This window comes from Galeopterus variegatus, unplaced genomic scaffold, assembly GCF_000696425.1.
Source record: "Galeopterus variegatus unplaced genomic scaffold, G_variegatus-3.0.2 Scaffold111, whole genome shotgun sequence".
NCBI classification, from domain to species: Eukaryota; Metazoa; Chordata; class Mammalia; order Dermoptera; family Cynocephalidae; genus Galeopterus; species Galeopterus variegatus.
In genome coordinates this window covers 265,543-281,062 of record NW_007726222.1, presented here as the reverse complement: position 1 = coordinate 281,062, position 15,520 = coordinate 265,543, and the positions used below count along the sequence as shown (strand labels likewise).

Below are 15,520 nucleotides of genomic sequence, written 5' to 3'. Positions count from 1 at the left end.
AAAAAAGCTGATGTTAAAAACTACAATTTAGGGTTTTATCAGTCGAATAGTTTAATCAATTTGGCTACAATTTCTCAAAAGTTCTCTGCAAAATGGATTTACTTTGATACATGAGAAACTTAAAAGATCAATAAACCTGTGGAAAATATGCAGGGACAGATATTTCTTATTAAACTATGAAGGAGTTAGATTATTTGACCTTTTGATTCCTGGAGATATCACCAGGTCTAGCAGATAGGAGGTACTCAAAAAAGGTTTGCTAATTGAACCAATAAATGAGCTTAACATTTTACTTGAAAATAGTAATGCACTTTTGTTCTACACATAGGATAACCCTAAGAAAGTGACTATATCCTCACCATGCCAAAATAAGATACATTACAGAAAAACCCCACATTTTCATAAGCGTATTTTAATTTTTTAAATTTCAGCAATTCAAGTCAGCTAGTTAACATAAATACAGAGTAAATGCACACAATTTACAGCCATGTACATAAATGCAAGAATAGCAAACCACAAATGGTCAAAGGTATTAACCTATGACTGACAGTTCGTAATCGTTCACACACACAGGGGTACACATTCAAAAAATTTATTAACACAGAAACTGAGTGAAACTAGGATTTTCTGTTTCTGAAAGGACTAACAAAAATCAGTGTATAGAATAGTGGCAAATACGAGGGTATGGTGGAGAAGAGATTTGAGTGGGCAGATAGTACACTGTATTTTATATATTAAAATTCCTTCCAATTTAAATCATTCAGAAATATCTATATTCTTAGGAATGTTAAAGTCATGATCATTATTCGAGAAGAAAAAGGCAGAACTGTTTTTATCCACCCAAAAGGGGCCCACAGCTTTATGGTCTGGGCAGCGGAAACAGCAGAAGATAGGCAAGAGCGATTCTGGAAAAGTAAAGGTTACACTGATCTCTAGCACTGAAATCCCTCACATTCAAACCAATATTTTTAGTGATTTAAAACAAATATTAAAATGCTGAAATGCTTATACTCTAGTAGAAGAGTAAACATTCATTATTTTTTCACAGCCCAAAGTCTGCTGGTCCTAACACACTATTCTGCAAAGGGCATTAGGTTTTTGGAGATAAAAAGCTGGATGAAATAATCTAATGATATGCTACCATGGTTCTGAAGTTACAAATAAATCAAGTGTGGGCCCCGTCTAGTGAGGTTGGTTCTGCAAACTTACATAATGAGAATCAAGACAGAACTTTGATGATAGTTTTTTTCCTAAAATTGGAAACACTATATGGTATCCTACAATCACAGGGTTGGTAATTCTCAGATTTGGACTTTGAAATTTAGGGAACGGTTTGTATGAGTCACCGGCAGATTTCTATCTGTTGCTCTATGAGCATGCTCTTTCAGCATCTACTGCTTTAATGTGAATAAGTTCAATTCAATTTTCTGACAAGATTCTATAATAAAAATACCTACCAATCTGGAGTGACGACTACTTCCACACAAGAAATTAAAAGAAGCTGTCTGACAGAAAACAGATAAAAACAAAACATAGTTTTTAAAAAAGCGCAATGCTGAATATGCGTTTTTCTTTTTAAATATTTGAATTAAAAAAGAAATATTTCAGAGACAATTTTATATATAGTTTTCATTTTTGTATTATCTCTGTCATACATAAAGTAAACGACAGCAGACTGTGCTCAGGGGAAACACAGTTAAGATAAACTGCACTGCTCCATTCCAGTTGTTGCACAAATAAACACACACTATTCACTTTTAAAAGCTGAATATAATGCACTGAAGGTCCTCGTAAGTTTTACTTACTAAATACAAACAGAAATAGAATACATGTTAATCCTTGAAGGACACTTGTTATGAATTTTCTACAACTAAAAAGATGTTTCTTAGCTGCTGGTTTTCATAACATTCTCATATTTGTGGGGTACTGAGATCAGTAAGAACAGGGAGAGTCTGCCCTACATTCAACACAGCTAATGTTTATGGATCTTCACAAGGCAGATGGCACTGTATTAGGCAGTATAAATGGCACCTGAAAAGGAAAACACCACAGACTGAGACCTCTACAGATTTAAGTTAGAAATCCCTATTTTTTAAATATGTTCCTCACATTAAGTGTCAAAGATGAAATTTATCATGAAAGGTATCACTAATTCCGAAGATAAGAAAACTGAATTTGCCTTTGGTCTCCAAATAGATTGGAATATTTTTAATTCCAACAGAGCACCTCAAAAACATCCAGTTGATCAGAAGGAAACTAAGGTGTGGGGATTCAAAAGGGCACTGTGTTTAACTGGTGACAGCAGAGAAAGCTTGCAATGACATGCTGCAATTTTCTATAATGTTGGGAGCACTACAGGGTACACAGAATACTTAAAACATTTATATTAAAGATCTCAAAACAACATACTTAAGCCTGGAAAATGTTATGAACACTGTTTCTGCCTAATACATGACCAATTTTTTTTTTTTAAATCTTAACATGAAATTCTCTCCTACTATCTTATCCCCCCCAAAAGGCCACAAAGTGCATTCACAAAGAGTCATTTTTAAGTTAAAGCCATTGCACAAAATGTACAGTTCAGGTAAACTGAAATGAGTACCACATTGGAGTTTAATTGTAGAAGTTTTATATACCAGTATAGCAACATCCATAGGTAAAGTCTCTTAACAGAAATAGAGCAAACACCTTCAAACGGGCATATATATATAATACATTTAAAGTATTAAAAGGTGCAACTGACTCAATAGCAAAATTTAAAAGCTATATCCTGTTAGCACATTTAACCTAAATTAACTTGAATCTTTCTATGATTTTCCACTCAGGAAACTAGAACAGAACAAATTTCTTGTCAAAAGCAGTTTGTTCATTTACAAAACTATAAGGTCAATTAAGATCACTACCTGCTGAGTCAGATAGCAGAGGGCCCCTCTTCTATAATATTTATACTATCCCAGATATAAATATTAATGTCACCTTAAAAAAGTTTGTAAGGGCTGAAAATTACCATTTTCTCTACAAAATAAATAAATGTTATCTATTCAGACCCGGAAATAATTCAAAGATTCAAATTCTCCATGTGAAAGCAAGTAAAAAAGATTCTGAAGTGGTAAGTCTTTTCCACTTTAAATAATACCTAGATATGATAAATAGGTGATAATTCAAATTCATAACTAGTAAATCACTGAAAAGACAATTGCATTCATTCATGTATCACAAAATTAGAGAAGATATGAGGACATGCTCAAGTCACTGAAATGGCCAAGAATCATTTTACTAGTTTATTTTGTTCCAAACTATTACCATGTGAGTTTGATATGTTAACATTTAAATATTCACATTATGCTAAACATCAAGCATCTGTTAGTAGTAGAAACCAAAACATTTTGATGCTAAAATTATACAAGATATTCAGATACTATTTCATTGGTTGTCAAAAACAGTGACTACTAATGCCAAATAATTAATTTAAAATATTGTGCCAGGTCCTCTCAGGGAAATGTGAAAATAATACTGAGGATTCCCTATTACTGTTGTTCTTTTACAATTTTCTAGGAATTAAACCAAAGCTGAAGTCAGAAATTTATGACTGTCTATACTATCTTTGGATAGTTACAGTACAGTATATAATTACGGATGGCTTTGTTTAGAAGACTGGAAAAGTACTCATGGCATAAACAACAGTATACTCTGACTGCCATAAATAAACAAAACACAGATATGTCTGAAGGACATGGTAGAGAAAATGGCAATTTTGAAAAAGGAGTGCTTCTAAAGGCATTTCCTTGGAGGCAGCCGAGGTTTTTTTCACATTACTGAAAGGTCAAGTAATGTGGTGTGATTACTTTAATTCTTTCAACCAAACTTCCACTTAGGCATAGTCACATGTTCCCAAACTATTTTTCTTTTGTCTGCCATGCTGGCTTCAATATTCCATGGTCCACTGTAATCTTTTGGTCTTCCCTCTTCGTAGCACGGCAGCACTCTGCTGCTATCCGTTGAGTAGGTAGACCACCAGTTCATAGGTGGCCATCATAATGGCTGTGTTTGGAATCTGTCTCACGAGATGAGTTGTTAAACCACGGTAAAGAGACCCATACCCTTCTTCTTGAACAACCAAAGACACTGTCTGAAAAAAAGATCTGTATTTTGTTCCCTCTTCACGTAGTCTTGTTCTTACAACTTCTGTTCAGGAAAGAAATAAGATCGCTTTATTTAAACATTACTGATATCTTTACACCCTTCCTAATTATACTGAGAACAGTCCATTTATCAGTCTGTAAATGGAAGCTCAGGATAAATAAGTGAGTTTTTTAATGTGCACCTTATTGATACCAGTCACATTATAGTAGTACCAAACTTCTAATGCGAGGGACATTTCAAGAAGTTTGTGGAAAAACAATTGAAAGATAACACAAATATTTCCATGAACTTTTTGAAGTACCCTCCTATAGCCAAAATTATGTACACTAATTATAAGACTTTATAGGTCTCAATGTAAAATGACACAATGAAACAAAAGAGAAGTGTCAGTTGTAAACTAGATAAACAGACACAAGGGAGAATATATATAAAGAGAAAACAGGTGAAAAAGCAGGAAAGGAAGAAGAGATGGTATCAGAGATGAATATAGAAAGACACAATGAAAAACAAGCAGAAAAGACTTTTTAAAAAGTGGACAGTCGGGCCGGCCCAGTGGCGCACTGGACAGTGCGCCACTTGAGAGCGCGGCGGCGCTCCTGCTGAGGGTTCGGATCCCATGTGGAGACCGGTTCCCGCTCACTGGCTGAGCGCCATGCGGGCGCAACACTGAGGGTTGCGATCCCGTTACCGGTCAGTAAAAAAGACAAAGAGGAAAAAAAAAAAGTGGACAGTACAAAGAGCAAATGGAATTATTCATCTATTCAGAATGGTCGACATACACCAACGTAAAACATCCTATGCGCAAAGCCGCTGAACAAGATGAAAACACTAGCTGTCCAGTCCAGGAACGAACTAATCAAAATTTTAAGAGCCGAATGAACCTTAAAGATTAGTTTAAAAAAACCAAAAAAGGTTAGTCCAATTGTTCTTTATTTTCAAAGGTGAGAAACTGGGGCCACTGAGAGGTTTTAGTAGGTTGGGGGTAAAAGCCAGGACAAGAATTCAGAGCTTCCTATTCAAGACTGTAACTCCTCTTTCTACATCCATTATTTCTCAAAAATGTTCACAAAGTACTCCTGGTGTGCCTGGGGAACCAGCCTAAAGCAGTCTGTGGCAAATATAAATTATTTGCTTGGTAACTCCTGTCCTATCATAAAGACTCATGCCATTTATACATTTAATTCCAAAATCTTGTTTGTCAACTGTACCTCTTCTCATAATGATATCATCTCACTTCAGTGGACTGGATGCTTAAATCCCCAAACTTTACTTCACCCTTTAGGCTGCAATCCTAATCCATCCACAAGAGGCCAGAACCTAAACAACATTGCTGATTTGTCCAATTTTGGCTTCTTTTAGAGAAGTCAGGGACTTCCCTCAGGAAACTGGGATAAATTCACAGTCCAACTTAGTCATAAGTTACATTTTAGAGCAAATACTAATTTCCTAGCCCTGTTTCATTTTTCCTGATATGGTATACAAGGGGGAATGTAAATGCTAATCAGTGTAACAAAAGTGAGGCGCTTAGATTAAAAAAAAAAAAAAAAAAAAACGAAACCTTAAACACACCCAAAATCAATGACCACACTGAAATAAAACAAAAAAGCTACAAAAAACTTCAGTGTGCTGCAGACAAATTCTTAAGTAATTTCTCTAGCTATTAATGAAACAAGCTAATATTGTAAAAGTTAAAGACAAAAATACAAGAAATTATTGATACAGTCATGTGTGGCTTTAACAATGGGGATACAGTCTGAGAAATGTGTACCTAGGCAATTTTGTGGTTGTGCAAATATCAGGTGTACTTTTACAACCTAGATGGTATATCCTACTACACATTATAGGCTATAATAGTGTAGCCATTATAATCTTATGGACCACTGTTGTATATGTGGCCTGTTAGCTGAACCATTGTTACATGACCCATTACTGTATAACTTATTTGCTAACATGGAATAATGTAAAATAGCTTGGTCTTTGGGATAAGACTTCCATTCAAATTTCAGCTCCCCCACTGAGTAGCTATATGATCTTGGGCAAGTTTCTTATTTTACATTTCTTCTTTGTTTGCCTTTTGAAAATGGGGATAATTCTGGTTATGGTTTAGCATGCCTAGACTTAAATAGAGAAGATAAGTACTTTAGAGAATTTTTATGTCAATTAGCAATAATGTGTGTGAAGTATCTATTACATCACCCATATACAGGTTGGGAATCCCAAATCCAAAAATCTGAAATGCTCCAAAATCCAAAACTTTTTGAGGGTTGGCATGACATTCAAAGGAAATGCTCCCTGGAGCATTTCAGGTTTAGGATTTTCACATTTGGGATGCTCCATCATGTATAATGCAAATATTCCAAAATCCAAAAAAAATTCAAAATCTGAAACACTTCTGGTCCCAAGCATTTTGGATAAGGGATACTTGACGTGTACAGACTTTTTTCCAAAACTGAAAACTTGCCCAAAGGTCACCTAGCAGGAGTAAATATAGCTGGAATTAGATTCCAGCCATGGAATTTGAGTATGTGACTCCAGAGCTCAGGTTCGATCACCACCATGCTACTTAATACAGCCTTACATTTCTTAAACAGTTTTAATCCTATCATAAACTCCCAAGAACTGTATTTGTTAACTAGAATTCAGTCCAATTACAAATGCTGGGTGGAAAAAATTTCTGATTTAAAAGAATATTATTCATATAAACTCAAATCTTCTTACCATGTGGATATGCTATAGTTGTGGCACAAGTTTTTGAGGTGGCAGCAGCTAGCATCATTCCCACAAAATCTGATGCTTCTTTCACAGACTCTTCATCATTTTCCATTGTAGAAGCAGCCTTATATCCCAGTAGTTTTTGCTTTATACTTTCATAAATAACAAAATGGATAACAGTCTCAGATATGCCAGCATATGAAGCAGACATGCCCCTATAAAATCCTCTAGGTCCATCTGTCTGATACACTTTACGGACACATTCAAAAGCGCCCATTCGCTTTTCCCCACGGTTCCTGAAAAGCAAAAAGGAAAAATCTTATTGACATAAATAAACTAGGTTTTTAAATAAAGTAAATAAAATATGGTAAAAACATGCCACTCTAATAACGAATGGTCTTTGTTAATCTGTGGAGTGAAATCGGAATTTTAAAACATTAATATTTTAGATTTCCTATTCTTTTGTCCAAATATGTAATATTAGATGGATAACACATAAAGTTTGTTTTACTGAATGCAAAATACACTACACTGAACGTTCAGTTTCACATCTTCCTCACTGGGGTTCATGTAGTAGGAATAAGCCACAAAATACTTTGAAGAACTAGCCACTCTGACTGCAGCTCAAGATAAAAACAAAACAAAGAAAACAAAAACCCTTACATTGCATTAGTTCCAGTTCAAAGCTGGTGAATTTCCTTTACATTTAGTAGCATAATAACAGTGACTAAGACACTAGAGATGGTGGTACATTGTAAAGCAAGTAATACGATTAACTGAATTTCTGTGCACCTGAGGGTTTCTTCCAGCCTCACTCAGGTCCTGAAGTGACTAGGTAAATACAAGTCAAATTCCTTGTAATCATTTAAAGGCAATGGCCCTATCAGCAGCCCCAGGGAACAGTGAATGACAACTTCTATAGTTATTAAGTATTTATTCAGAACTGTGCCCAAGACAATTTCCTTAGTGCTACTCAAGGGTGCAGCACCTACTCTTACACCATACAAAATTTACTCACACTGACCTATGTAATTCTGAGCTTGTCAAAACATTTATTACCTAACACTATGACTCCCTCAATAAAACCTAATTTTTAAGAAATGGTTAAATACTACCTACAGAGAAAAAAATATAAAATTTACCTATTTATAAATTGTATCTAAACTGTTTCTGACATGAAATAAAACCACAGATAAAGCACCCACCTGATAACCTACAGATTCAGATTCATCTAGTTTTATAAACTAATGATTGTCTTTAGATATTGGAAATCTATTTAGCTGAATGATCCCCACAACCAACTGTAACTAGTTTCTGCCACTAGACATACTTCCTCACAAAAAGTTCAAAGAGATACAAGCCTGCAAGGGTAACATGCAAATATATCAGCCTATTCTTGATCTCGGTGTTATAAATTAGAATTGTCAAGTCAACCTATTACCCCATCCCTATCCCATTCTGTCCCCCACGCCCTTCCTGGCAAGCCTAAGAATTGTGCTAGCTTGTGTTACAATTATGAGTGGAAAAAAAATATTGAAGAGTTTTAAGCCATGCTCTTCTTGGATACCCTACAGAGCAACTCTATAACATACTAAAACATAACTCTGGTAGTTTACAATAGTATAATGTGGACTAGCACCTTACACTTTTCAACCCTTGGGTTAAGTCTTATCTACCTTTACTTTTCGGATCTTCGGTTATAAGTAATAAAACTTCAGTTCTGCTACAACACTTAAGATTTCCTTATAAGGACTATTCCAGGAAGCAATTGGACATTTCAAGTCTCCAGGCAGCATACAGTTCAACATAATGTGGAGAACAGATATTTAACGAGGCATAATTAATTGTTAACTCTTTGTTCAACTGGTTTTATTTATAGCCTACAGGTATATTACACTTCCCAAACCCTGAATATAACTGGAAATATTACAACCTACACCAGACTGCAAGTTTTAAGTTCAAAACCATCATTATTAACCAAAACCATTATTACATCAGATAGGATCACCTCTCTACTTAAAAGTACAACTGATCCTTGAACAATGTGGGTTTGAACTGCGTGGGTCCACTTACACATGGATTTTTTTCAACCAACTGCAGATGGAGAATACAGTATTGGGGAGCTGTGGGACGTGTGTCTACATATACACACACGGCAGACTTTTCATGTCCCTCGGTTCTACAGGGCCAACGGCAGAACTTGAGTATTAGTGAATTTTGGTATCAGCGAATTTTGGTATCAGCGGAGGTCCTGGAACCAATCCCCCAGAAATACTGAGAGATGACCTTTCTCCATTCCCTGTTCTCAGGCCAACAGGAGTTGAGATGGCAAGACCCTAAGCTGCACTGCTTCTGGCCTCTCCGTTCAGAACACGCGAAGGCCTGACACTTTGGGACCTCTGAGGTTTACACTGTTTCTTCTGCTTAAAATGGGCTCAAAATACCATTCCTTAATTATTCCATTTGAAGATGGTTCCCACTGTTTCCTGGTGTACCTTTAGAATGTAGCAGTATCTGCTCAATTTATATCTGTTGAGTGAATGAATCTTGCTATTGTAAAGTGGTCAACAGTAATGACGAAGACTAAGTATATATGAGAGTTATATCCCAGCCCAGGGATCTCTATACGTAAGGTCACTGAATTTGAGCAACGATCTTCCAAGATTCAGTCTAGATTAGATGACCATGTGGCTTGTTTAGCTGTTGGGAGACTGATTTATAAGCACTCATGTAGGAAAAGTATCACTTCTTGGACTGGGATTATATACCCTTTTTCTTTAAAAAAAAAAAAAAAAACACAAGCACATAATAATCTTTTTTCACCTGGAAAATCTCATATTCTCAACTATGACATCACTTTTGCTTCTGAAGGCAGACCCAAGTTTCAAAACAAAACATAACAGAACAAAAAAATCCAAATTCAGCAGCAAAAGGTAAAAAATAAAAAACACGGTTAAATACCTGGCATTGAAATCTTACTGGCATTAATTTATAGATAAAAATCAGTTAAAGCACTTTAACTAATTTTATGTAAAAAAATAACATACCTTGCGTCAAGCTGTAACCGAGTCTTTATAAGCCAAATGGGGTTGGTTGCTGTGATTGCAGTAAAACCTAAACAAACATGTTTAAAATGAACTCTGGTAAAAATGAAGAACATACTATTAACTTTAAGATTTTTAAAATTATATTAATCTATATTAAAGAAAATGTATATAAATATTTAAACTATTAATTGATGTATGTTTTACACTTTTATTTTACAAATCCATACAACCATGAACATTTTTGTCTTTACTTCCAATCTACATAAATTCTCAAATTCTGACCTTTAAAAAGATTATTTTAAGAGCAAAATCTGAAAAAATATACATATATGTATATAAATTGTTCTCTCAACCTATTCAGAATAACCTCTAGAGCACTCTATACTCTCTAAGCTGAATTCAGAAACCCATTCCTGCAGACAAACATACAGAAATTTTGTGTATTCTAGGACTAAAAAGCATGCACTCTACAAGAGCTACTTGGGGTCTGATTAGCACCATAAATGACTACATTCAAAATGGATTCTACATAAATGTCAGCATTTACTAGTATTTTGATCTTTGGTTAATCATATAACAGAAAAGACTGTTGTTTGGCCCCATGAAAACATTCTATAAACATACTGTTAAAATAATGGTATCACAGAGGTAAGGTTTCTGTTAGGGTTAATAGGAGAGATCTATTTTTCACCCATTTAAACATATACAAAACCTCTAGGGCCAGCCCGTGGCTCACTTGGAGAGTGTGGTGCTGATAACACCAAGGCCACGGGTTCGGATCTCTATATGGGGATGGCTGGTCAGCTCGCTTGGGATAGTGGTCAGCTCACTTGGGAGAGCGTGGTGCTGACAACACCAAGTCAAGTGTTAAGATCCCCTTACCGGTCATCTTTAAAAAAAAAAAAAAACACTCAAAACTTCAAAAACTTCTTCCTCACTTTTATAGACACTGAAGAAACTCAGGGTAGAAGGCAGCTCTAATTTACTTTAAAACTAGAGTACTATAAACTATTAGTGTAGAAGGGTGGTCACCTAAGATGATCATTCCAGGTAGTACATTAAGATCTCTGGAACAGCACGTTTCCAAGCTAGCACTTATGTTTTACTTGCCATCTTCCTAGTTATGAAAAAATAGCAGCACAAGAAACGCCATATTGAGGATGAACATTTATTAAGATTGCTTCACCTACACGAAATGGGGTTTTAATATATTGCTTTTACATTTAAGGTAAGTTACACAAACTTCACAGAACTACTTACATCAAGCTACATTTACTCAATTGGTCTTAGAATTCAATGAAAACTTACATGCAGAAATGTCTAAGGATCTTAACTGTTTTAATATTTTCTACCAAATACTATCAGAACATTATCAGCACATTACTTTTAGAAACGTAGACTATAATCAGCACAGTTAACGTAAGTATTTTTGGAAAAAAAACTGCTGTGATGTACTACGTAATAATTTGATTTTTTAAGCTAATACATAATGCAGAACCAATCATAAAACTTTCTTGGCTTTCAAAGTTAGTATGGGTATGTCTATATATGCAAAATAATTTTACTAAACTGTTTACAAAGCTGAATTTGGTCTCAAAAGGTTCTTTCCCCTTCTATGTGTCATATGATAGCTAACTCAAATTTTACTCCCTTAACCTGATTTAACGCTAGGAAAACAGCCAGATGTTACACACGGGGATGCTCCAATTAAATCTATTTGGCAAGCAAGATAAATGGAATAAAAATTTGGTTTAATAACCTCTTTTAATATTGTTGTGAAGATTATACAGTCTCTATTTCTCTTAAGTGCTTTTAATACTACATACATAAGTATAAATCTAGAATGGGACCAACAATTTGGAAGCATCACCTGGTACTAAAATATTAAAAATTTAAGGTGTTGAACAGGTTGCCAGGAACATCTTTTTAAATAAGAGGTTCTTTTCATGCACATATTCTAGGTAAAGAAAAGAAAAAAATAAAACTATCAGACCAGTTGAAATATTTTTCTTGCATGGCCTGGCTTAATTGAGGACACAATTATAGACTATTATTGTTTTCTTCTTTTGAACCTTATTGTTCTAAGTGAAAAGATTAAACTAAAATTATCCCAATTATATTTTAAAGCAATCAGACATCAATATTCACGCCAACCCCCAATTTAAAGATTCTTATTTTTTAAACTTAAATGTCTGTACAGCAAGATTAAGAGTTTATTAGTAAAAAGCTGCTAAGCAGCGTAAACCATCAAATTATTCTACATTACTCACAGTAATTTTTATTAATTGTTCCATAGAAATTTTAAATTAAGAAAAGCTATTTGCTTTTATTAAAATTTGAAAGCCTAAAACTGAGAATACTTATATCAAACTTAAAAAAAAAAAGTCTACCTAGGTAAAAATTCTCATCCAATCATTATACTCAATTTGAAAAGAAGACAGTACCAAAGTTTTTTTTTTAAAATAAATGTTCTATTTCTATAAAATAAGAGAGTACTTCAAAAAGTTCATGGAAAGATTCATACTCTCTTTTAAATTTTCCCATGAACTTTTTGAAGTATGCTTGTATGAACTTAGTGTCCAAGCTTCTGCCCATAATATACTTCCTAGTAACAAAATTCCTCAATTTGAGGCTGGAAAAAACTCCATATATATAAAACTTTAAAATACTACAACAAATATCCCTAAACATTACTAGGAATAAAAAATTTTAAAGACTTATAAATTATAATTTTAAATTATTCCCATAAATATTAACACACAATGTCAGAATGCAAACAGGTATTTCTCACTTAACTAAAATTCATTTCCAGGCACAAATTAACCTATGTAACAGGATACATTAAAATTTAGGTAGAATGTTATCTTATCCCTATATAATTGGGATTATCACTAAGCTGTGCTTATTATAATTATTGACTCAAATTTCCCAATAATGAGAGCTAGTATTAAGAACTAGTTAGACTATTAAGAAGTCTAACTGCCAGCAAGCAAATCATTAGGTTAGATAAAGAATCTTAGCATAATGCACAGGTTTTAGCTATTGATCCTTCAATAGTTAAAAATCTGGTCTTTGAGTTTTACTAATACTTTCTCTTAACCAGACTTGAATAAATTAAGTAAAATTAGACAAATTAAATCCAGAAAAATATAATCTATTAATTCAAGAAATTAAACTAATGGCAAGAAACAAAATTAATCTAGAATTATATATGGTTAGGCAATATGAAATTAGCCAAAGCTAAACATATCTTCCTACTACTTCTAACACAAATACACACAAAGATATTGAAAATGGTGCCCTGAAATTTAGAAATTGCCTATTACTTTTATTTTGCATTTAAGTTTTATATTTTGCCAATATGCTAATTTATTTTAATACTCTGATCACCCAGTGAAACATTAAAACACACTTAAGAGTATATGAGGGATCTATTTTTAGGTTAAGGAGAATTAATATTGCTCCACAGTCAGTTAAAGCAAAGTGCCAATATACTGGCCATACTGTTAGTAGTGTGGTTAGTGTTCTACCAGAAAGCTTTGAAAAAACTTTAAAATGCAATTTTAAAGTTTTGCTTCATCTCAGACTCCATTGATAGTGTACACCAAGTAAAAATCATATTAAGAGAAAAATTCTGCTTATAATAAAGTTGCTGAAAATGTTTATTTCATTAAGTGAGTGATACCTGTAGTACTGCATTTTCAGTATTTCTTATTTCAATTAACTTCTGTAAGAACAAGCCCACCTAACCTCCCAAGATAAATGTATTATAACTATTTAAAAAAGTAATTAAAACTAAAACAGCTAAGATCCCATATATTCTTATCCTGCATTTATAGTATTAAGATCAATATTTCTGCAAAAGATTAGAAAGCCAAGTAGCAAAAGACAAGAGATTATAAAGCACTGTATTAGGTTTTTAAATGTTAGGCTAAGCAAAGAGAACTACTATTTTATCTAAAAGTCGTGGAAAGGTATAATACCATTTACAACTATGTTTACATATTATTATTATCAAATTTTTTGGAGGTCAAGGCTGTTATGGCTGAAGACCCCAGGCTTTTATTACATGGTGAATGAAAAGTACCCCATTTTTCCTTCTAGAAGGAGCATTATAAAGGGATCAGAACTAAATTTTTATAAAATACTCAATAATGCACACACAAATTCAGGAAATAAAAGTTCATTTCCCGCCTTCTATTAATTCCACAGCTATTATAAAATCCCAGTGTGTGTTTCTTATACTAGAGGCTGCAAGAGATGCTCAGATCAGTACTCACGAGGTTTAAGTTAGTCCATATTTCTACAGGAAGTGACCTGCGGATGGGGAGCATGAGATGACACGATCTCACTCTTTTCTCGGGAGAAATGTACAGTAAATGCCTAAAATAGACACAGGCTTTTCTGTATCATAACAACAAGCAGTGACCTCATCAGAAACATGTGAACAAACTGAATCCCATTGGAAGGACTGAGAAATATTTACTGTGAGATCTAAACTTTTTGAAAATTTTAAGTTAAAAAAAAAAAGAAAGAAAGGAATATCAGAATGGGCCATAAATTTTTTTTTTAAATGCACCGAGTACTGAAAATCCTGCCATCTGCCGCAGTTTCAAAGTCCAAATACTTACCTAAAAGAAGACCAATTTTGCCTTAAAGAAAAAATGCTAACCTTGTCAAAGGGGACTCTAAGAAAATATTTAAAGGGGATATCCATATCTCATTTTCCTACCATAATTATCTATCACAATCAAAGAGTTGAAAATACACTTTTCTATTCTTTAATAACCTGACTACTTAGTAAATCTTTAAAAAAATAAAATAAAAACAGAATATTCAGGTAACTTTACTTTGGAACTATTTATATATATATATTTTTTATAAAATAAAGTATATGTTGCTACAATAGTACCTTTCACCTTTTGTACTATGGCCAGTAATAATGCACATCCATACTTATGGAATATTTTGGATTGTTTTGTATTTAATTTCTTGTGTTCTACAAAACAAAAAACAGAATGTTTACACACAAACACACAAAATATCTGTCCAATCTCCATCTGGCTGAATGAACCACCATGGACAAAGTATTGTTTTAAAATACTTTACATATGCAAGACAAAATTTGGATTTAATGAGTAAAAACTTAACATTTAATAATGAATTTTCAGTCAAATGGAAAAATATACCTTGAAAAATAAGTGTATGCTGAAAGCAAATAAAACCCACAAGGTATATACATTATTAGTATTTAAAAAATTGAGCAGTAACTATGAATATATAATCCAATAAAAATCTGAATTCATTTCCATTATATTTACAATGCATATAAAAGTATATACATGCCGGATAAAAACTTTTATAAAGTGGGAATTACTATAAAGAAAGAAGAAACGTAATGCTATTTTTTGTATACACATCTGTACCTAGGCATATACAGAGGGATACTGAAGTTCATTTAAGGAAAACACAGACACACAAAACAGATACCCTCAATAACTAAGATACACTTAGTCTGACAAAGATCATATGTGTGTGTGGAGGGAGGCAGGTAAAACATAGTAAGAGTCAACATTACTTAATTTGATTAAGTAATCCAACTACTTAATTGTGATCCT

General features: G+C 33.6%; 1 protein-coding gene across 1 annotated transcript in view; it reads right to left on the bottom strand.

The window, feature by feature from the left end:
• Positions 1-3,801: 3,801 nt before the first annotated feature.
• The window catches only part of SLC25A36 (solute carrier family 25 (pyrimidine nucleotide carrier ), member 36), a 32,294-nt gene continuing 20,575 nt past the window's right edge, over positions 3,802-15,520 (bottom strand). The window contains exons 5-7 of the mRNA XM_008586637.1: positions 9,903-9,969; positions 6,862-7,151; positions 3,802-4,185 (exon numbers count right to left, since the gene is read on the bottom strand). Coding sequence (XP_008584859.1) covers positions 3,992-4,185; positions 6,862-7,151; positions 9,903-9,969 — 551 coding nt within the window. The 3' untranslated portion in view covers positions 3,802-3,991. The remainder of the gene's footprint in view (positions 4,186-6,861; positions 7,152-9,902; positions 9,970-15,520) is intronic.